This window comes from Lampetra planeri, chromosome 81 (genome assembly GCF_965212315.1).
Source record: "Lampetra planeri chromosome 81, kcLamPlan1.2.h2, whole genome shotgun sequence".
NCBI classification, from domain to species: domain Eukaryota; kingdom Metazoa; phylum Chordata; class Hyperoartia; order Petromyzontiformes; family Petromyzontidae; genus Lampetra; species Lampetra planeri.
In genome coordinates this window covers 2,826,347-2,845,415 of record NC_136185.1, presented here as the reverse complement: position 1 = coordinate 2,845,415, position 19,069 = coordinate 2,826,347, and the positions used below count along the sequence as shown (strand labels likewise).

General features: G+C 54.9%; 2 protein-coding genes across 2 annotated transcripts in view; both read right to left on the bottom strand.

Moving 5' to 3' along the window:
• The window catches only part of LOC144738349 (uncharacterized), a 236,657-nt gene that overhangs the window by 64,323 nt on the left and 153,265 nt on the right, over positions 1-19,069 (bottom strand). The window lies entirely within an intron of this gene.
• LOC144738308 (uncharacterized) lies at positions 7,203-18,570 on the bottom strand (the record flags this gene model as incomplete). Its single annotated transcript, XM_078621315.1, has 5 exons — positions 18,489-18,570; positions 17,412-17,494; positions 15,378-15,657; positions 12,630-12,790; positions 7,203-7,381 (listed from the first exon to the last, which is right to left on the bottom strand). Coding segments are annotated over exons 1-5 (705 nt in total), but the record flags the coding sequence as incomplete, so codon positions are not given.

Genomic DNA, 19,069 nt, shown 5'->3' with positions numbered 1-19,069 from the left:
GTCTCCCCCCCGGTGTCTCCCCCCCGTGTCTCCCCCCCGTGTCTCCCCCCCGTGTCTCCCCCCCCGTGTCTCCCCCCCCCGTGTCTCCCCCCCGTGTCTCCCCGCCCCCGTGTCTCCCCCCCGTGTCTCCCCCCCCGGTGTCTCCCCCCCCGTGTCTCCCCCCCCGTGTCTCCCCCCCGTGTCTCCCCCCCCGTGTCTCCCCCCCCGTGTCTCCCCCCCCGTGTCTCCCCCCCGTGTCTCCCCCCCGTGTCTCCCCCCCGTGTCTCCCCCCCGTGTCTCCCCCCCCGTGTCTCCCCCCCGTGTCTCCCCCCCCGTGTCTCCCCCCGTGTCTCCCCCCCGTGTCTCCCCCCCGTGTCTCCCCCCCGTGTCTCCCCCCGTCCCCGTGTCGTCCCCCCCGTGTCTCCCCCGTGTCCCAGGCCAGCCTGAAAGACACGGGACAGCTGTTTGCGGCGCTCCATCACCGCATCCTGGCGCTGCGCAACAGAGACACGGAGACAGATGCAGCCACCACCACCACAACCACCACAACCTCCACAACCACCACCACCACCACAGGTATGCGGCCACCACCACCACAACCACCACAACCACCACAACCACCACCACCACAGGTACGCAGCCACCACCACCACAACCACCACAACCACCACCACCACCACAGGTATGCAGCCACCACCACCACAACCACCACAACCACCACAACCACCACCACCAACCACCACAGGTACGCAGCCACCACCACCACAACCACCACAACCACCACCACCACAGGTATGCAGCCACCACAACCACCACAACCTCCACAACCACCACCACAACCATCACCACCACCACAGGTACGCAACCACCACCACAACCACCACTCCTACCACAACCATCACCACCACAACCACAGGTGCACAGCCACCACCACAACCACCACAACCACTACCACCACCACAGGTATACAGCCACCACCACCACCACAACCACCACTCCCACCACCACCACAACCACTACCACCACAACGCCTCAGTAAGGTGATGGTGGTGATGAGATGATGGTGGTGATGGTGCTCTAGTGGTGATGGTAGTGATTTGGATGATGGTAGTGATGTTGCTATAGTGGTGGTGTTGATGATGGTGATGATGGTGGTAGTGATGGTGATGATGGTGGTGATGATGATGATGGTGATGATGGTGGTTATGGTGATGATGATGTTGGTAGTGATGGTTATGATGGTGATGATGGTGGTAGTGATGGTGATGATGGTGGTAGTGATAGTGATGATGATGGTGGTAGTGATGGTGGTGATGGTGATGATGATGTTGGTAGTGATGGTGGTGATGGTGATGATGATGTTGGTAGTGATGGTGATGATGGTGATGATGGTGGTGATGATGGTGGTAGTGATGATGGTGTTGGTGGTAGTGATGATGGTGATGGTGATGATGGTAGTGATGGTGATGATGATGATGATGGTAGTGATGATGATGGTGGTGATGATGGTGATGATGGTGATGATGATGGTGGTAGTGATGGTGGTAGTGATGGTAGTGATGATGGTGATGATGATGGTTATGATCTTTCTTTGTTTAGGAGCTGAAGAACAGAAGCAGCCTTCAGCTCCATAGAACCACTCACTCGCCACTCACTCACCACTCCACTCACTCACCACTCACTCACTCACCACTCACTCACCACTCACTCACCACTCACTCACTCACCACTCACTCACTCACCACTCACTCACCACCCACTCACCACTCACTTACCACTCACTCACCACCTCACTCACCACTCACTCACCACTCCTCACTCACCACTCACTCACCACTCACTCACCACTCACTCACCACTCACTCACCACTCACTCACCACTTACTCACCACTCCTCACTCGCCACTCACCTCGCCACTCACTCACTCACCACTCACTCACCACTCCTCACTCGCCACTCACTCACCACTCACTCACCCTCACTCACCACTCACTCACCACCTCCCACTCACCCACTCACTTACCACTCACTCACCACTCACTCACCACTCACTCACCACTCCTCACTCACCTCACACCTCACCACTCACTCACCACCCACTCACCTCACCACTCACTCACCACTCACTCACCACTCCCTCCCACTCCACTCACTCACCACCACTCACTCACCACTCCTCACTCCCCTCACTCACTCACCACTCACTCACCACTCACTCACCACACCACTCACTCACCACTCACTCACCACTCACTCACCACTCACTCACCACTCACCACCACTCACTCACTCACTCACTCACCACTCACTCACTCACCACTCACACCACTCCCACTCCACTCACACCACTCACTCACACCACTCACTCACCACACACTCACCTCCACTCACTCACCACTCACTCACCACCCACTCACTCACCACTCCCTCACCACTCACTCACCACTCACTCACCACTCACCACCACCACCTCACTCACTCACACACCACTCACTCACCACTCACCACTCACTCACCACTCACTCACCACTCACTCACCACTCCACTCACTCACCACTCACTCACCACACTCACTCACCACCACTCACACACCACTCACTCACTCACCACCACTCACCACCACTCACTCACTCACCACCACCCTCACCACTCACTCACCACCACTCACTCACTCACCACACACTCACCACTCACTCACCACCACACTCACCACTCACTCACTCACTCACCACTCACTCACCACTCACTCACTCACCACTCACTCACCACTCACTCACCACTCACTCACTCACCACACACTCACCACTCACTCACCACTCACTCACTCACCACTCACTCACCACTCACTCCTCACTCACCACTCACTCACTCACTCACCACTCACTCACCACTCACTCACTCACCACTCACTCGCCACTCACTCACCACTCACTCGCCACTCACTCGCCACTCACTCACCACTCCACTCACCACTCACTCACTCACCACTCACTTGCCACTCACTCACCACTCACTCACCACTCACTCACTCACCACTCACTCACTCACCACTCACTCACTCACCACTCACTTGCCACTCACTCACCACTCACTCACCACTCACTCACCACTCACTCGCCACTCACTCACCACTCCTCACTCGCCACTCACTCGCCACTCACTCACCACTCACTCACTCACCACTCACTCACTCACCACTCACTTGCCACTCACTCACCACTCACTCACCACTCACTCACTACCCACTCACTCACCACCCACTCGCCACTCACTCACTCACCACTCACTCGCCACTCACTCACCACTCACTCACCACTCACTCACCACTCACTCACTCACCACCCACTCACCACTCACTTACCACTCACTCACCACTCACTCACCACTCACTCACCACTCCTCACTCGCCACTCACTCGCCACTCACTCGCCACTCACTCACCACTCACTCACCACCCACTTACTCACCACTCACTCACCACTCACTCACCACTCCTCACTCGCCACTCACTCGCCACTCACTCACCACTCACTCACTACACACTCACTCACCACTCACTCACCACCCACTCACTCACCACCCACTCACCACTCACTCACTCACCACTCACTCGCCACTTACTCACCACTCACCACTACTCACTGACCACTCACCACTCACTCACCACACACCACTCACCTATCACTCACCACTCACAACACTCTCGCCACTCACTCACCACTCACTCACCACTACTCACTCACCACTCACTCACCACTCACTCGCCACACACTCACCACTCACTCACCAATCCCCGTGGCTTCTTATGATAATTGTTCCGTGTTAGTCCAGCCCAGAGAGTTAGCGTGAGTGTCAGTGTGTCACTGTGTGTGTCACTGTGTGTGTCACTGTGTGTGTCACTGTGTGTCACTGTGTGTGAGTGTCAGAGTGAGTGTCAATGTGTCACTGTGTGTGTCACTGTGTGTGTCACTGTGTGTGTGAGTGTCAGAGTGAGTGTCAGTGAGTGTCAGTCACTGTGTGGTTGTGTGTGTCACAGTGTGAGTGTCACTGTGTGTGTCAGTGTGTGTGTCACTGAGTGTCAGAGTGAGTGTCAGTGTCACTGTGTGGCTGTGTGTGTCACTGTGTCAGTGTGAGTGTCACTGTGTGACTGTGTGTGTCACTGTGTGCCAGTGTGAGTGTCACTGTGTGTGTCATTGTGTGTGTCACTGTGTGTGTGTCACTGTGTGTGTGTCACTGTGTGTGTGTCACTGTGTCAGAGTGAGTATCAGTGTGTCACTGTGTGTCATTGTGTCAGTGTGTGTATCTGTGTGTGTGTGTGTCTGTGTATCTGTGTGTGTGTCTGTGTGTCTGTGTGTGTGTGTCTGTGTGTGTATGTGTCTCTGTGTGTGTGTGTCTGTGTGTGTGTGTGTATCTGTGTGTGTGTATCTGTGTGTGTGTCTGTGTGTGTGTATCTGTGTGTGTGTGTGTCTGTGTGTGTGTGTGTGTGTCTGTGTGTGTGTGTGTATCTGTGTGTGTGTCTGTGTATCTGTGTGTGTGTGTCTGTGTGTGTGTGTCTGTGTGTGTGTGTCTGTGTGTGTGTGTCTGTGTGTGTGTCTGTATCTGTGTGTGTGTGTATCTGTGTGTGTGTCTGTGTATCTGTGTGTGTGTGTGACATACGATGGAGGGTGATGTAGGGGCGGGGCTAGGGGGGATGTAGGGGCAGGGCTAGGGGGGATGTAGGGGAGGGGCTAGGGGGGATGTAGGGGAGGGGCTAGGGGGGGGTGGTTCTCTGTTGCTTTTGAATCCGGTTCAATAAAAGTTGGTTGACGAAATAGTGAGGTTCACTAATCCCCATCTGTTCCATCTCGCACTGACACCACAGCGCGTGGACTAATCCCCATCTGTTCCATCTCGCGCTGGTACCACAGCGCGTGGACTAATCCCCATCTGTTCCATCTCGCGCTGACACCCACGACCTCCTGCGAACCAGAAGAGGTAGTCAACATCACGCAGCCAGAGTCATCCTGGTTCAGGGAAATTTTAATAGGGGTTGGTGAATCAGTAGGGGAGGTGGTGGTGGGGTTGGTGAATCAGTAGGGGAAGTGGTGGATCAGTAGGGGAGGTGGTGGTGTTGGTGAATCAGTAGGGGAAGTGGTGGATCAGTAGGGGAGGTGGTGGTGGTGTTGGTGGATCAGTAGGGGAGGTGATGGTGGGGAATCAGTAGGGGAGGTGGTGGATCAGTAGGGGAAGTGGTGGTGGTGGATCAGTAGGGGAAGTGGTGGTGGTGGATCAGTAGGGGAGGTGGTGGTGGGTTTGGTGGATCAGTAGGGGAAGTGGTGGTGGGGTTGGTGAATCAGTAGGGGAAGTGGTAGTGGTGTTGGTGGATCAGTAGGGGAAGTGGTGGTGGTGTTGGTGAATCAGTAGGGGAAGTGGTGGTGGTGGTGGATCAGTAGGGGAAGTGGTGGTGGGTTGGTGAATCAGTAGGGGAGGTGGTGGTGGGGTTGGTGAATCAGTAGGGGAGGTGGTGGTGGTGGTGAATCAGTAGGGGAGGTGGTGGTGGAGAATCAGTAAGGGAGGTGGTGGATCAGTAGGGGAAGTGGTGGTGGTGTTGGTGAATCAGTAGGGGAAGTGGTGGTTGGGTTGGTGAATCAGTAGGGGAAGTGGTGGTGGTGGATCAGTAGGGGAGGTGGTGGTGGGGTTGGTGAATCAGTAGGGGAAGTGGTGGTGGTGTTGGTGGATCAGGGGAGGTGGTGGATCAGTAGGGGAGGTGGTGGTGGGGAATCAGTAGGGGAGGTGGTGGATCAGTAGGGGAAGTGGTGGTGGTGGATCAGTAGGGGAGGTGGTGGATCAGTAGGGGAGGTGGTGGTGGGGAATCAGTAGGGGAGGTGGTGGATCAGTAGGGGAAGTGGTGGTGGTGGTGGTGGATCAGTAGGGGAGGTGGTGGTGGGGAATCAGTAGGGGAGGTGGTGGATCAGTAGGGGAAGTGGTGGTGGTGGTGGATCAGTAGGGGAGGTGGTGGTGGGGAATCAGTAGGGGAGGCGGTGGATCAGTAGGGGAAGTGGTGGTGGTGGTGGATCAGTAGGGGAGGTGGTGGTGGGGAATCAGTAGGGGAGGTGGTGGATCAGTAGGGGAAGTGGTGGTGGTGGTGGATCAGTAGGGGAGGTGGTGGTGGGTTTGGTGGCTCAGTGGAGGACGTTGTAGACGATGCCGTACGGCTTCAGCTCCACGCGGAGTGTGCACAGCCCCAGGGCGTCGCGACGTGCGGGCAGCGTGAGGTAGACGAAGGAGCCCACCGTGGGGGAGGGGCACGCAAAGTCCCGCAACTCGCCCGGGGGGACGAAGATGTCCCCGGCGCAGCTGCAGGTGACACGCAACGTCGGTACAACGTCGGTACAACATCCAACGGGACCTCCACACAGTCACTCGCCGACCTACCCACTCACTCACCGACTCACTCACCTACTCACTCACCTACTCACTCACCTACTCACTCACCTACTCACTCACCCACTCACCCACCCACTCACTCACCCACTCACCCACCCACTCACCCACTCATCCACTCACCCACTCACCTACTCAACCACTCGCCGACTCACTCACCTACTCACTCACCTACTTAGTCACCCACTCACCCACCCACTCACCCACGCACTCACCCCCTCACCTACTCAATCACCTACTCACCGACTCACTCACCTACCCACCTACTCACTCAGTCATCCACTCACCCACCCACTCACCCCCTCACCTACTCAATCACCTACTCACTCACCCACCCACTCACTCATCCACCCACCCATTCATCCAGAGCCGGCCCAGCCACTAAGCGACTCTTGCAATTGCAAAGGGCCCCGTGGCCAGCAGAGGGCCCCCTAGAGTCACTGCTAGCTAGTGGGTGAAAAAAATCATACATCAAAGGGGCCTCCAACCAAATTTTGCTTAGGGCCCCCAAAGGTCTAGGGCCGGTTCTGCATTCACCCCCCCTCACCCACCCACCACACCCACCACCGACTCACAGCGGGTTCAACGCCCCGTCCGCGACCTCCGAGCTGCCCACGCGAATCTCCGCCCCGTAGAGTCGCAGCCCCTGGGGGTCGCCGCGGTTCGCGATGCCCACGCGCACGATGACGTAGAGGCGGTCGAGCGCGAGACGCAGCCACGGGGCCCACTCCTCGCGCGTCTGCGCGCACGAGCCCGAGCAGAAGTCGCCCCGCCCCCAATCGTTGCCCCGCCCCCTTTCGCTGCCCCGCCCCCCGACGCTCAACGGCGACGGCAGCGGCGGTGGAGGAGTCGTCGCCCCGCCCAAGAAGCCGCCCCACGTCACCGAATCGGGCGTTTCGAAAACGCCGCCGACGCTGCTGCTGTTGTTGTTGCTGTCGTAGACGCTCGACTGCTGAACGCTGCCGTAGACGATCATGGCTGGGGGAGGGGGTGAGGGGGATGAGTGGGTGAGGGGGGTGGGTGGGTGAGGGGGGTGAGTGGGTGAGCGAGTGAGCGGGTGGTTGGGTGAGTGGGTGGGTGAGTCGGTGAGTGAGTGGGTGGGTGAGTGGGTGGGTGGGTGGGTGAGTGGGTGGGTGGGTGGGTGAGTCAGTGAGTGAGTGGGTGAGTGGGTGAGTGGGTGAGTGAGTGAGTGGGTGTGTGGTTGGGTGAGTGGGTGGGTGAGTCAGTGAGTGAGTGGGTGGGTGAGTGGTTGGGTGAGTGAGTGGGTGGGTGAGTGGATGTGTGAGTGAGTGGATGTGTGGGCGAGTGAGTGGGTGGGTGAGTGAGTGGGTGAGTGAGTGGATGGGTAAGTGAGTGGATGGGTGGGTGAGTGGGTTTGTAAGTGGGTGGGTGAGGGGGGTGAGTGAGTGGGTGGGTGAGGTGAGTGGATGGGTGGGTGGGTGAGTGGGTTGGTGTTTGAGTGATTTCAATGGGTGGATGAGTGTAGTGTGTTGGATAGTGTAGTGTATAGTGTAGTGGGTTGTATAGTGTGTTGTATAGTGTAGTATATAGCAGTGTAGTATATGGTAGTGTAATGTATGGTAGTGTAGTGTATGGTAGTGTAGTGTATAGTAGTGTAGTGTATAGTGAAGTGTATAGTAATAGGTTTTTACCCTTTCAACTGGTATAAAGGTGTCAGTTTTTATACCAGTTGAAAGGGTAAAAACCTATTACTATATTTTGCCACTGGTAAAGGAGATGTCTCATAGTATGTAGTGTAGTATATAGTGTAGTGTATAGTAGTGTCGTGTATAGTGTAGTATTTAGTGTATAGTGTAGTGTAGTTGTAGTGTAGTGTGTAGTATAGTGTATAGTGTAGTGTATAGTAGTATAGTGTAGTGTATAGTGTAGTGTATAGTAGTGTAGTGTATAGTGTGTAGTGTATAGTAGTATAGTGTAGTGTATAGTAGTGTAGTGTATAGTGTGTAGTGTAGTGTATAGTAGTGTAGTGTATAGTAGTGTATAGTGTAGTGTATAGTAGTGTAGTGTATAGTGTAGTGTATAGTAGTGTATAGTAGTATAGTGTAGTGTATAGTGTAGTGTATAGTAGTATAGTGTAGTGTATAGTAGTGTAGTGACATAGAATGGTCACTACTGTGTCGGCCTGTACGAGGGCTGGGGGCCCCAAGGGGGTGCCTGGGGGGTCACGTGCTGGAGGGATCCGGACCTTCCCAGAGGTGGGGGAAGTGAGGCGTGTCCTGGGAAGGGAGGCGTGGCCTGAAGAGAGCCAGCCACGCCGGGGTGGAGCCAGCCACGCCAAAGCAGATATAAGCGTGGTGTGAACGCAGAGCGAGGCTGTTGTACTGTACTCCAAAGAGAAGACATCATCGGTCGTCAAGTCCCGAGTCGTCGTCCTGGGCCAGGCAGGCCGTTGCCTGCCTGGTCCAGTCTGTGTCGCGTTCCAGAGTGTTAGTGAGTTGAGGAAGGTGGTCACCACCTCATGTACAGCGTTATATTATTTACCGTTTAATAAATAGTGTTGCCTCCAAGCTGCGTATGTGTGCACCTAATTCGAACCTACTACATTTGGTGTAGAAGTGGTCATCGAACTTTCGCTGATTAATTTGAAGAAGCTGTACCCTTCGCTGCCATGGTGTAAAAGCTGGCAGCGAAGTGCAAGACCCAACCGGAGGTGCGGATGGACGGTGTGGGTTGCACCTGGCCTCTCCCTGCGACGACCCCGGAGTCCGGGGCCCCGGTGATGTGCCCCGGGGGATGGGCGACTGCAGCCTGCATGGGAGGAGGCTGCGGGCCCGGACTGGTCGCCATCGACGGCGAGTTGGAGCGACGTCGCTCGTCAACTCGACCAGCTGCTGGTGGCAAGGGAGTGGCCGGGTGTTGGTGAGTGATGGCGAAATTGCAAGATGACGCAGCTGTGGCGTTCGCGCCGTTTCGGCGGTGCCGGCGTTCCTGCCATTTCACTGCGGCGGCGTTCCCGCCAGTTTCACAGCGCCGGCGTTCCCGCCATTTGCACCATGCCGGCGTTTCCCGCCACTTCAACTTGCCGGCGTTCCCGCCATTTCAACGTGTTGGCGTTCCCGCACTTCCCACAGCGGCGTTCCCGCCATTTTCACCGCGGCAGTGTTTTCGCGGTGGCGGCGTTCCCGCCTTTTGCGCCTTGTGTGCTGCGCCGGCCTGGCGGCGCGCCGCTGCAGCCCTGTGATTACGGGCCTCCCTCCCCACATTGAAGTAAGAAGAGCGGGGGAGGGCATCGGTGGTGAGAGCGAGAGGGGCCCGTGATTGAAGAGAGGGTTTCGACGTTGGAGACACTGCTGGGAGGGACTTTTTCAGTTTGACTCTCCGGTTTTTTGTTCCTCGCGGACGGTTTTTCCCTCTGTTCTTTTTGCATTTTGGCTTGTGCGAGTGTTATTTGGTGTTATATTGTTGTTGTGATGTTGTGGCCAGGAAGAGGTTGGCTTAGGGCTTTTGGTTTGCTATTCATAGGGATGTTAGTTGGGTGCTTGGTGTTGTGGTGTGTTGCTGTGTGGCGTTTTTGATGCTTGGCGTAGGGGTTTAGGATTGGTTTGTTGTTGCGGTTGTCTAGGATTGTTGTTGTTTATATGTGGGGACTGGATGGAGCATTGCGCCAAATGATTGACTGTACGAACTTCGTATACTGCATATACTGTATTAATCAATTCGGCGATTTTGGACGTTTGTGTCTAGTTTTTTTTTTCTCTCAAAATTCGAATGCCCTGAGTCCCATGGTTAATGTTGAAGGGGATTTTGAAATGACAGGTTCGATTTGTTTCAAACTCACTGGTTGGTTCCTGTCCGTTGTTGCACAGATGATGTCTTTTGTGCGGGAATGCTCCTTGTGTTCTACGTGGATCGGGGGTGCGTTTCCGTTAATTGCCATCAAATTGCGTTGCTCTCTCCACTCGGTTGGTACAGCTGCATGCTGCAATGCGAGTCTCGGAGATGATGTGTACGGATACGGGATGTGAGGTGTATTGTTGTGACCATTGAATATTCGGGATCGTCACAAATTGTGCGTACCTGTTCGGCATTGGATCAGTTCTGTGGGGAATCATAATTCAAATTGTATGTATTGTGATGGTGTTAAATTGCGATGGTGACATGCTGCCAGGGATTTGGAATTGTGCTGCTGGCTGTCACCTATCTTGGGGCGCAGGTCCTGACCAGGATGGCCCAGTGAGTGTTGCGTGTCTAACATGAACGTTGTGGTCCCGTCATGCTATGGCTGACGGCTTGACCTGACAGCCCGGAGATTGAAACACTCCGTGGTATGTCTAGCCTAGTGGGCTGTGCGCTCACATGGCTCGGAGAGTGTGGTCCCGTCATGCTATGGCTGACGGCTTGACCTGACAGCCCGGAGATTGAAACACTCCGTGGCTTGTCTAGCCTAGTGGGCTGTGCGCTCACATGGCTCGGGGAGTGTGGTCCCGTCATGCTGTGTCTGACGGCTTGACCTGACAGCCCGGAGATCGAGACACTCTGTGGCTTGTCTAGCCTTGTGGGCTGTGCGCTCACATGGCTCGGGGAGTGTGGTCCCGTCATGCTATGGCTGACAGCTTGACCTGACGGCTCGGAGGTTGAGACCCTCCGAGGCGCGTTGAAACAGTGGGCTGGAGATTCGTAAGGTTCAGGTGGAGTTGTCCTGTTACGTTGAGACTGTATCCCTCAGTTGTTAGGGTGCATGTTGTGCAGTGAGTGAGAGATTGGGTCGTCTCAGCTCGGTCGGTACAGCTATATGCTGCGATGCGAGTCTTGGAGAGAGACTGGGTTAAAATCCCCCCGATATGGCCGACGCGTGCTACTGGTTGTGACGCCGCGTCGGAAAGGCGGTGGGGTGGTAACATGGAAATTCCCCCCCCGATATGGCCGACGCGTGCTACTGGTTGTGACGCCACGTCGGAAAGGCGGGGGGGTGCTAACGGGTGACTGTCATTGCATGCGTGATTCTAACGGGGGGGGGGGCTGTGCTGGAGCGTAAGTGGGTTAGCCAGTTTTCATGTATATTTGTTGTTTATTCCCCGTTTTCTATGCGGTTCCCTTTTACCCTCGTCGATTCTGTATATATTACGTGATTGTATTTCTTATCGGTCGCCGGTCATTTATTGATGTTGCTGGTTCGGAGGCACACCTTTTCGATTTTTCACAGTTGTGTTACAGCCGGGGACGGCTGTGTGTTTATACAGGGGGGGGTGATGTAGTGACATAGAATGGTCACTACTGTGTCGGCCTGTACGAGGGCTGGGGGCCCCAAGGGGGTGCCTGGGGGGTCACGTGCTGGAGGGATCCGGACCTTCCCAGAGGTGGGGGAAGTGAGGCGTGTCCTGGGAAGGGAGGCGTGGCCTGAAGAGAGCCAGCCACGCCGGGGCGGAGCCAGCCACGCCAAAGCAGATATAAGCGTGGTGTGAACGCAGAGCGAGGCTGTTGTACTGTACTCCGAAGTGAAGACATCATCGGTCGTCAAGTCCCGAGTCGTCGTCCTGGGCCAGGCAGGCCGTTGCCTGCCTGGTCCAGTCTGTGTCGCGTTCCAGAGTGTTAGTGAGTTGAGGAAGGTGGTCACCACCTCATGTACAGCGTTATATTATGTACCGTTTAATAAATAGTGTTGCCTCCAAGCTGCGTGTGTGTGCACCTAATTCGGTCCTACTACAGTAGTATAGTGTATAGTAGTGTAGTGTATAGTAGTGTAGTGTGTAGTGTAGTGTATAGTAGTGTAGTGTATAGTGTAGTGTATAGTAGTATAGTGTAGTGTATAGTAGTGTAGTGTGTAGTGTAGTGTATAGTAGTATAGTGTATAGTAGTATAGTGTAGTGTGTAGTGTAGTGTATAGTAGTATAGTGTAGTGTATAGTAGTATAGTGTAGTGTATAGTGTAGTGTATAGTAGTATAGTGTAGTGTATAGTAGTGTAGTGTATAATGTAGTGTATAGTAGTATAGTGTAGTGTATAGTAGTGTAGTGTATAGTGTGTAGTGTAGTGTATAGTGTAGTGTATAGTGTAGTGTATAGTGTAGTGTATAGTGTAGTGTATAGTGTAGTGTATAGTGTAGTGTATAGTAGTATAGTGTAGTGTATAGTAGTGTAGTGTGTAGTGTAGTGTATAGTAGTATAGTGTAGTGTATAGTATAGTAGTATAGTGTAGTGTATAGTAGTATAGTGTAGTGTATAGTAGTATAGTGTAGTGTATAGTGTAGTCATAGCCAGGCCACGTACTCTCGTTGGGGGCGAGCGGCACGCTGGAGACCTGCACCTCGCACAGCTGCAGGTACATGTACGAGTTCACGTGCAGTACAACGTGCACGTAGCTCGCCACGGCGCCGCTGCACACGAATGTCCCCACCGTCGCCACCTGGGCGATGCTCAGATTCTGGCAGCTGTGATGCACAACAACAGCACAACAACAACACAACAACAACACAACAACAACTGGCATTCGTCACTAAGTGTCGGCCACGTGCAATAGCATCGGCACAGTCACTAAGTCACCCACTCACCCCCTCACCCATCCACCCATCCCTCACCCCTTCACCCATCCACTCACCCACCCACCCCTCACCAACCCACCCACCAACCCACCCACCAACCCACCCACTCACCTACCCAATCACCCAGCCACTCACTCAGCCACTCACCCACCAACCCACCCACCAACCCACCCACCAACCCACCCACTCACCTACCCAATCACCCAGCCACTCACCCAGCCACTCACCCACCAACCCACCCACCAACCCACCCACCAACCCACCCACTCACCTACCCAATCACCCAGCCACTCACCCAGCCACTCACCCACCAACCCACCCACCCACCCATCCCTCACCCCTTCACCCATCCACTCACCCACCCACCCCTCACCCACTCACCCACCAACCCACCCACCAACCCACCCACCAACCCACCCACCAACCCACCCAATCACCCAGCCACTCACCCAGCCACTCACCCACCAACCCACCAACCCACCCACCAACCCACCCACTCACCCACCCAATCACCCAGCCACTCACCCAGCCACTCACGCAGGGTCAATGGGGAGGTCTGGACCGTGCACCCAAAGCATCCAAAGCAGCTGCAAGAGCCACAGTCCTAAACCTCACCCATTTCCCCTCAGCATCACGAGGAATGGGGGACGATGCCAACCCCAGCTGCAAGCGATGATTAAACTCTCGCAACTTTCATCAGCTAGCTGAGACCAGGCCACTGTGGGTTTGAATGGGGTCCTGGTTGTACACCCACCACCGGAGTGGAAGAATGGCAGGCGCATCTTACAGATGACAAGTCGATGGTCAGCGGCAAGATCAGCTCCAAGGTAGGTCCTGGTGTCAAGGACATGGGCCCACATCCGCTGTTTCGTCACTATGTAGTCCAGCAGATGTTCTTGCTTGGACCCGGCATGCATCCATGATGTTGTGTGGATGCGCCGATGCCGGAACAGCATTTGGATAATTACAAGCCCATGGGCTATACAAAAATCGAGCAGCCTCCTACCGTTGTTATTGAGCTGATTTGATCCATGCCTTCCAATCACTCTAGACAAGGTGCCAGCATCATGACTAACTCGGGCATTGAAGTCACCCAACAAGATGACTCTGTCCCAAGGGGCAACTTTAGCCAGCACCTGTGACAGGAGGTCACAGAAGGCATTTGACTTGTAGGCCTTGCCTGCATCCCTCCATTGATATTTGTCTTCAGCAGGGGCATAAGTAACCACGACCACCTCTCCCCACCTCTGGTTGATGGGAAGGCGAGCCCAAAGTAGCCTTCCAGCTTCCCACACCTCACCGCCACGCTACCAAGCCTCCTTCATTATTTTGTTCAGAAGAAGAGCCACACTTTGTTGTTTGGCAGTCTCCTGCCCCGAGTAGAGGACTGTCCACCCCTCATGGTGACTGCAGGTCAGAGCCGGTCTGCCGGACCTCCTGAATACCACAGAGATCCAGGCGGTACTGGTCCAGCTCCCGACAGAGGAGTGGCAGCATCTCCTCCGCAGTGAGCGTTCGAACATTCCACGTGGCCACTCGCGATGGCTTTGTGCCATTTCTGGAGGAGCCCCGAGGGAAAAGATTACATCTCCTGGCTCCGCCAAATGGGTTTTGGCCAGGAGACGCCATGGACAGCTGTCCCCCCGGGACCTCTGGCACAAGCTGAGTTAAGATTTATTTTCACGCAGTTTAGTCTTAAGGTGAAGGTGGAGGGGTTACCAGCCCCTCGCACCTGTCCAGAGCCCCCGATGGCCGCTGTGGTGGCTACAAGCGCCGTGAGGGAGGATGACCGATTGGAATCTGCCTTCCCCCCCATGGCACTGCTCACCACAGTGTTACATTCACCCACTTACCCACTCACCTACTCACTCATTCACCCACCTACTCACCTACTCACTCACCTACTCACCGATTTACCTACTCACCTACTCATCGACTTACCCACTCACCTACTCACCCACTCACCTACTCACTCATTCACCCACTCACCCATCCACCCATTCAACCCACCCACTCCAACCACCACCACTTACCCACTCACCTACTCACCTACTCATTCACTCACCCACCCATTCAACCCACCCACTCCAACCACCACCACTTACCCATTCACGCACTCACCCACTCACCTTCCCACCCACTCACCTACCCACCCACCCACTCACCTACTCACTCACCCACTCACCCACCCACTCACCTACCCACCCACCCACCTACCCACCCACTCACCTACCCACCCACTCACCTACCCACCCACTCACCCACCCACTCACCTACCCACCCACCCACTCACCTACCCACCCACTCACCTACCCACCCACTCACCTACCCACCCACCCACTTACCTACCCACCCACCTACCCACCCACTCACCTACCCACCCACTCACCCACCCACTCACCTACCCACCCACCCACTCACCTACCCACCCACTCACCTACCCACCCACCCCCCACCCGGGGAAACCCCAACTCACAATTGGTTCTCGGGCGACTCGGCGTAGCTCGAGTTGCCCACGAAGAGTAGCGCCGTGTCCATGTACCGGTACGGGTACTCGTAGCCGAAGGTCACCGTGACCGCGTGCACGGCGACGGCGCGCGCCAGGCGCAGGGACCACCACGAGTCGAGCGCCAGGGTCGTGCTGCTGCAGTAGAAGTAGTGCATTTGGGTGTTGCCGTCCACAGCCATGCTGGCCGAGCGCTGGGGCGCGTAGGTGCTGGACTGGGTCGCGGTGCCGCCCAGAGCTTCGTTGTAGCCTGGGGTGGGTGGGAGGTGGGTGGGTCAGAAACTCACCCACCCACGCACCCACCCGCCCACCCACTCACCCACCAACCAACCTACCAACCCACCAACCCACCAACCCACCCACCCACCCACCCACTCACCCACCTCCAACCACGCTCTCACTCAACCACCCACCTCCAGCCACGCTCTCACTCAACCAACCACTCACCCACCAACCAACCCACCAACCCACCAACCCATCAACCCACCAACCCACCCACAAACCCACCCACCCACTCACCCACCTCCAACCACGCTCTCACTCAACCACCCACCCACTCACCCACCCACCCACTCACCCACCCACTCACCCACCCACCCACTCACTCACCCATCCACTCACCCACTCACCCACTCACCCACCCACTCACCTACCCACCCACTCACTCACCCACCCACTCACCCACTCACTCACCCACCCACTCACTCACCCATCCACTCACCCACCCATCCACTCACCCACTCACTCACTCACCCATCCACTCACCCACTCACCCACCCACTCACTCACCCATCCACTCACCCACCCATCCACTCACCCACTCACTCACTCACCCACCCACTGACTCACCCACCCATCCACTCACCCACTCACTCACTCACCCATCCACTCACCCACTCACCCACCCACTCACCCACCCACTCACTCACCCATCCACTCACCCACCCATCCACTCACCCACTCACTCACTCACCCACCCACTCACTCACCCATCCACTCACCCACCTATCCACTCACCCACTCACTCACTCACCCACCCACTCACTCACCCATCCACTCACCCACCCATCCACTCACCCACTCACCCACCCACTCACTCACCCATCCACTCACCCACCCATCCACTCACCCACTCACTCACTCACTCACCCACCCACCCACCCACTCACTCACCCACTCACTCACCCACCCATCCACTCACCCACTCACTCACTCACCCATCCACTCACCCACTCACCCACCCACTCACCCATCCACTCACCCACCCATCCACTCACCCACTCACTCACCCACCCACTCACTCACCCATCCACTCACCCACCCATCCACTCACCCACTCACTCACTCACCCACCCACTCACTCACCCATCCACTCACCCACCCATCCACTCACCCACTCACTCACTCACTCACCCATCCACTCACCCACTCACCCACCCACTCACCCATCCACTCACCCACCCATCCACTCACCCACTCACTCACCCACCCACTCACTCACCCATCCACTCACCCACCCATCCACTCACCCACTCACTCACTCACCCACCCACTCACTCACCCATCCACTCACCCACCTATCCACTCACCCACTCACTCACTCACTCACCCACCCACCCACTCACCCACCCACCCACTCACCCACTCACTCACTCACCCACCCACCCACCCACTCACCCACCCACCCACTCACCCACCCACCCACCCACCCACTCACCCACCCACTCACCCACCCACCCACCCACCCACCCACTCACCCACCCACCCACTCACTCACCCACCCACCCACTCACCCACTCACTCACCCACCCACCCACTCACTCACCCACCCACCCACCCACTCACCCACCCACCCACCCACTCACCCACCCACCCACTCACCCACCCACCCACCCACCCACTCACCCACCCACTCACCCACCCACCCACTCACCCACTCACTCACCCACCCACCCACCCACTCACCCACCCACTCACTCACCCACCCACCCTTGCTGTACTCACGGATTGTGGTGTATGACGACTCTGATCCGGGCGCCTGGTAGAGCGTTGCCCAGATCAGCATCAGCAGCCTCCACAGAGTCTCCCTGTGAAGGAAATAACACAGATACACACAGATACACACAGATACACACACACAGACACACATATACACACACACAGACACATATATACACACACAGATACACACACAGATACAGACACACACACACACAGATACACACACAGATACATACACACACACACAGATACACACACAGATACAGACACACAGACACACACACAGATACACACACAGACACACACACAGATACACACACATACACACACACAGATACACACACACAGATACACACACATACACACACACAGATACACACACAGACACACACACAGATACACACACAGACACACACAGACAGACACACACAGATACACACACAGATACACACACATAGACACACACAGATACACACACAGGTATACTACCATACTCTACACTATACACTACACTACTATACACTACACGACTGTACACTGGAATACGATACACACCGCCACCATACACTAGTACACTATATACTACTGTTCACTATACAATATACACTACTAAACACTACACTATACACTACTACACTATACACTACACTACTATACACTACACTATACACTACTACACACTACACTATACACTACTATACACTATAATACACTACACTATACACTACACTATACACTACTACACTATACACTACTACACACTACACTATACACTACTATACACTATAATACACTACTATACACTACACTATACACTACTATACACTACACTATACACTACTATACACTACACTATACGCTACACTATACACTATAATACACTACTACACACTACACTATACACTACACTATACACTACTACACACTACACTATACACTACTATACACTACACTAAACACTACACGGTCGACTGCACGACTGACCACGGACACACACACACAATCGCCGCGTGCATCATCGCGACAATCTCTCAAGCTCCACCACGAGATGAAATCATCGCGACGCAAATTCGGCCTCACATCTGACGGGAGAGAGAATACGCCGCTTGTCCAACACCCCCTGTTCCTCCTCCTCGTCTGTATCTCTGCCTGTATGTCTGTCTGTATGTCTGTATGTCTGTCTGTCTGTATGTCTGCTTATCTGTCTGTCTATCTGCTTATCTGTCTGTCTGTCTGGGGTATATATACACTCACAGAGAGGCTTCGAGTTACACGCAGACGCTTCGAGTTACGCACGCACACAGATTGTATAAACACGCGGCTTTGTGTACAGGGACGGGGTTAGGGTGACACGTTAATTGTATCGTTGGTGAGTTATGTTTATGTCTATAGGGAGAGGGCGGTTAGGGTTACTTGATGTATAGATAGAGGAATCAATGTATATGTGGGGGGGGGGGGGGGTGAGGTTAGGGTTACATATGCAGTATACAGGGTTATATACTTTACACTACTATACACTACACTATACACTACACTACTATACACTACACTATACACTACACTATATACTACACTACTATACACTACACTACTATACACTACACTACTATACACTACACTACTATACACTACACTGCTATACAATACACTACTTTACACTA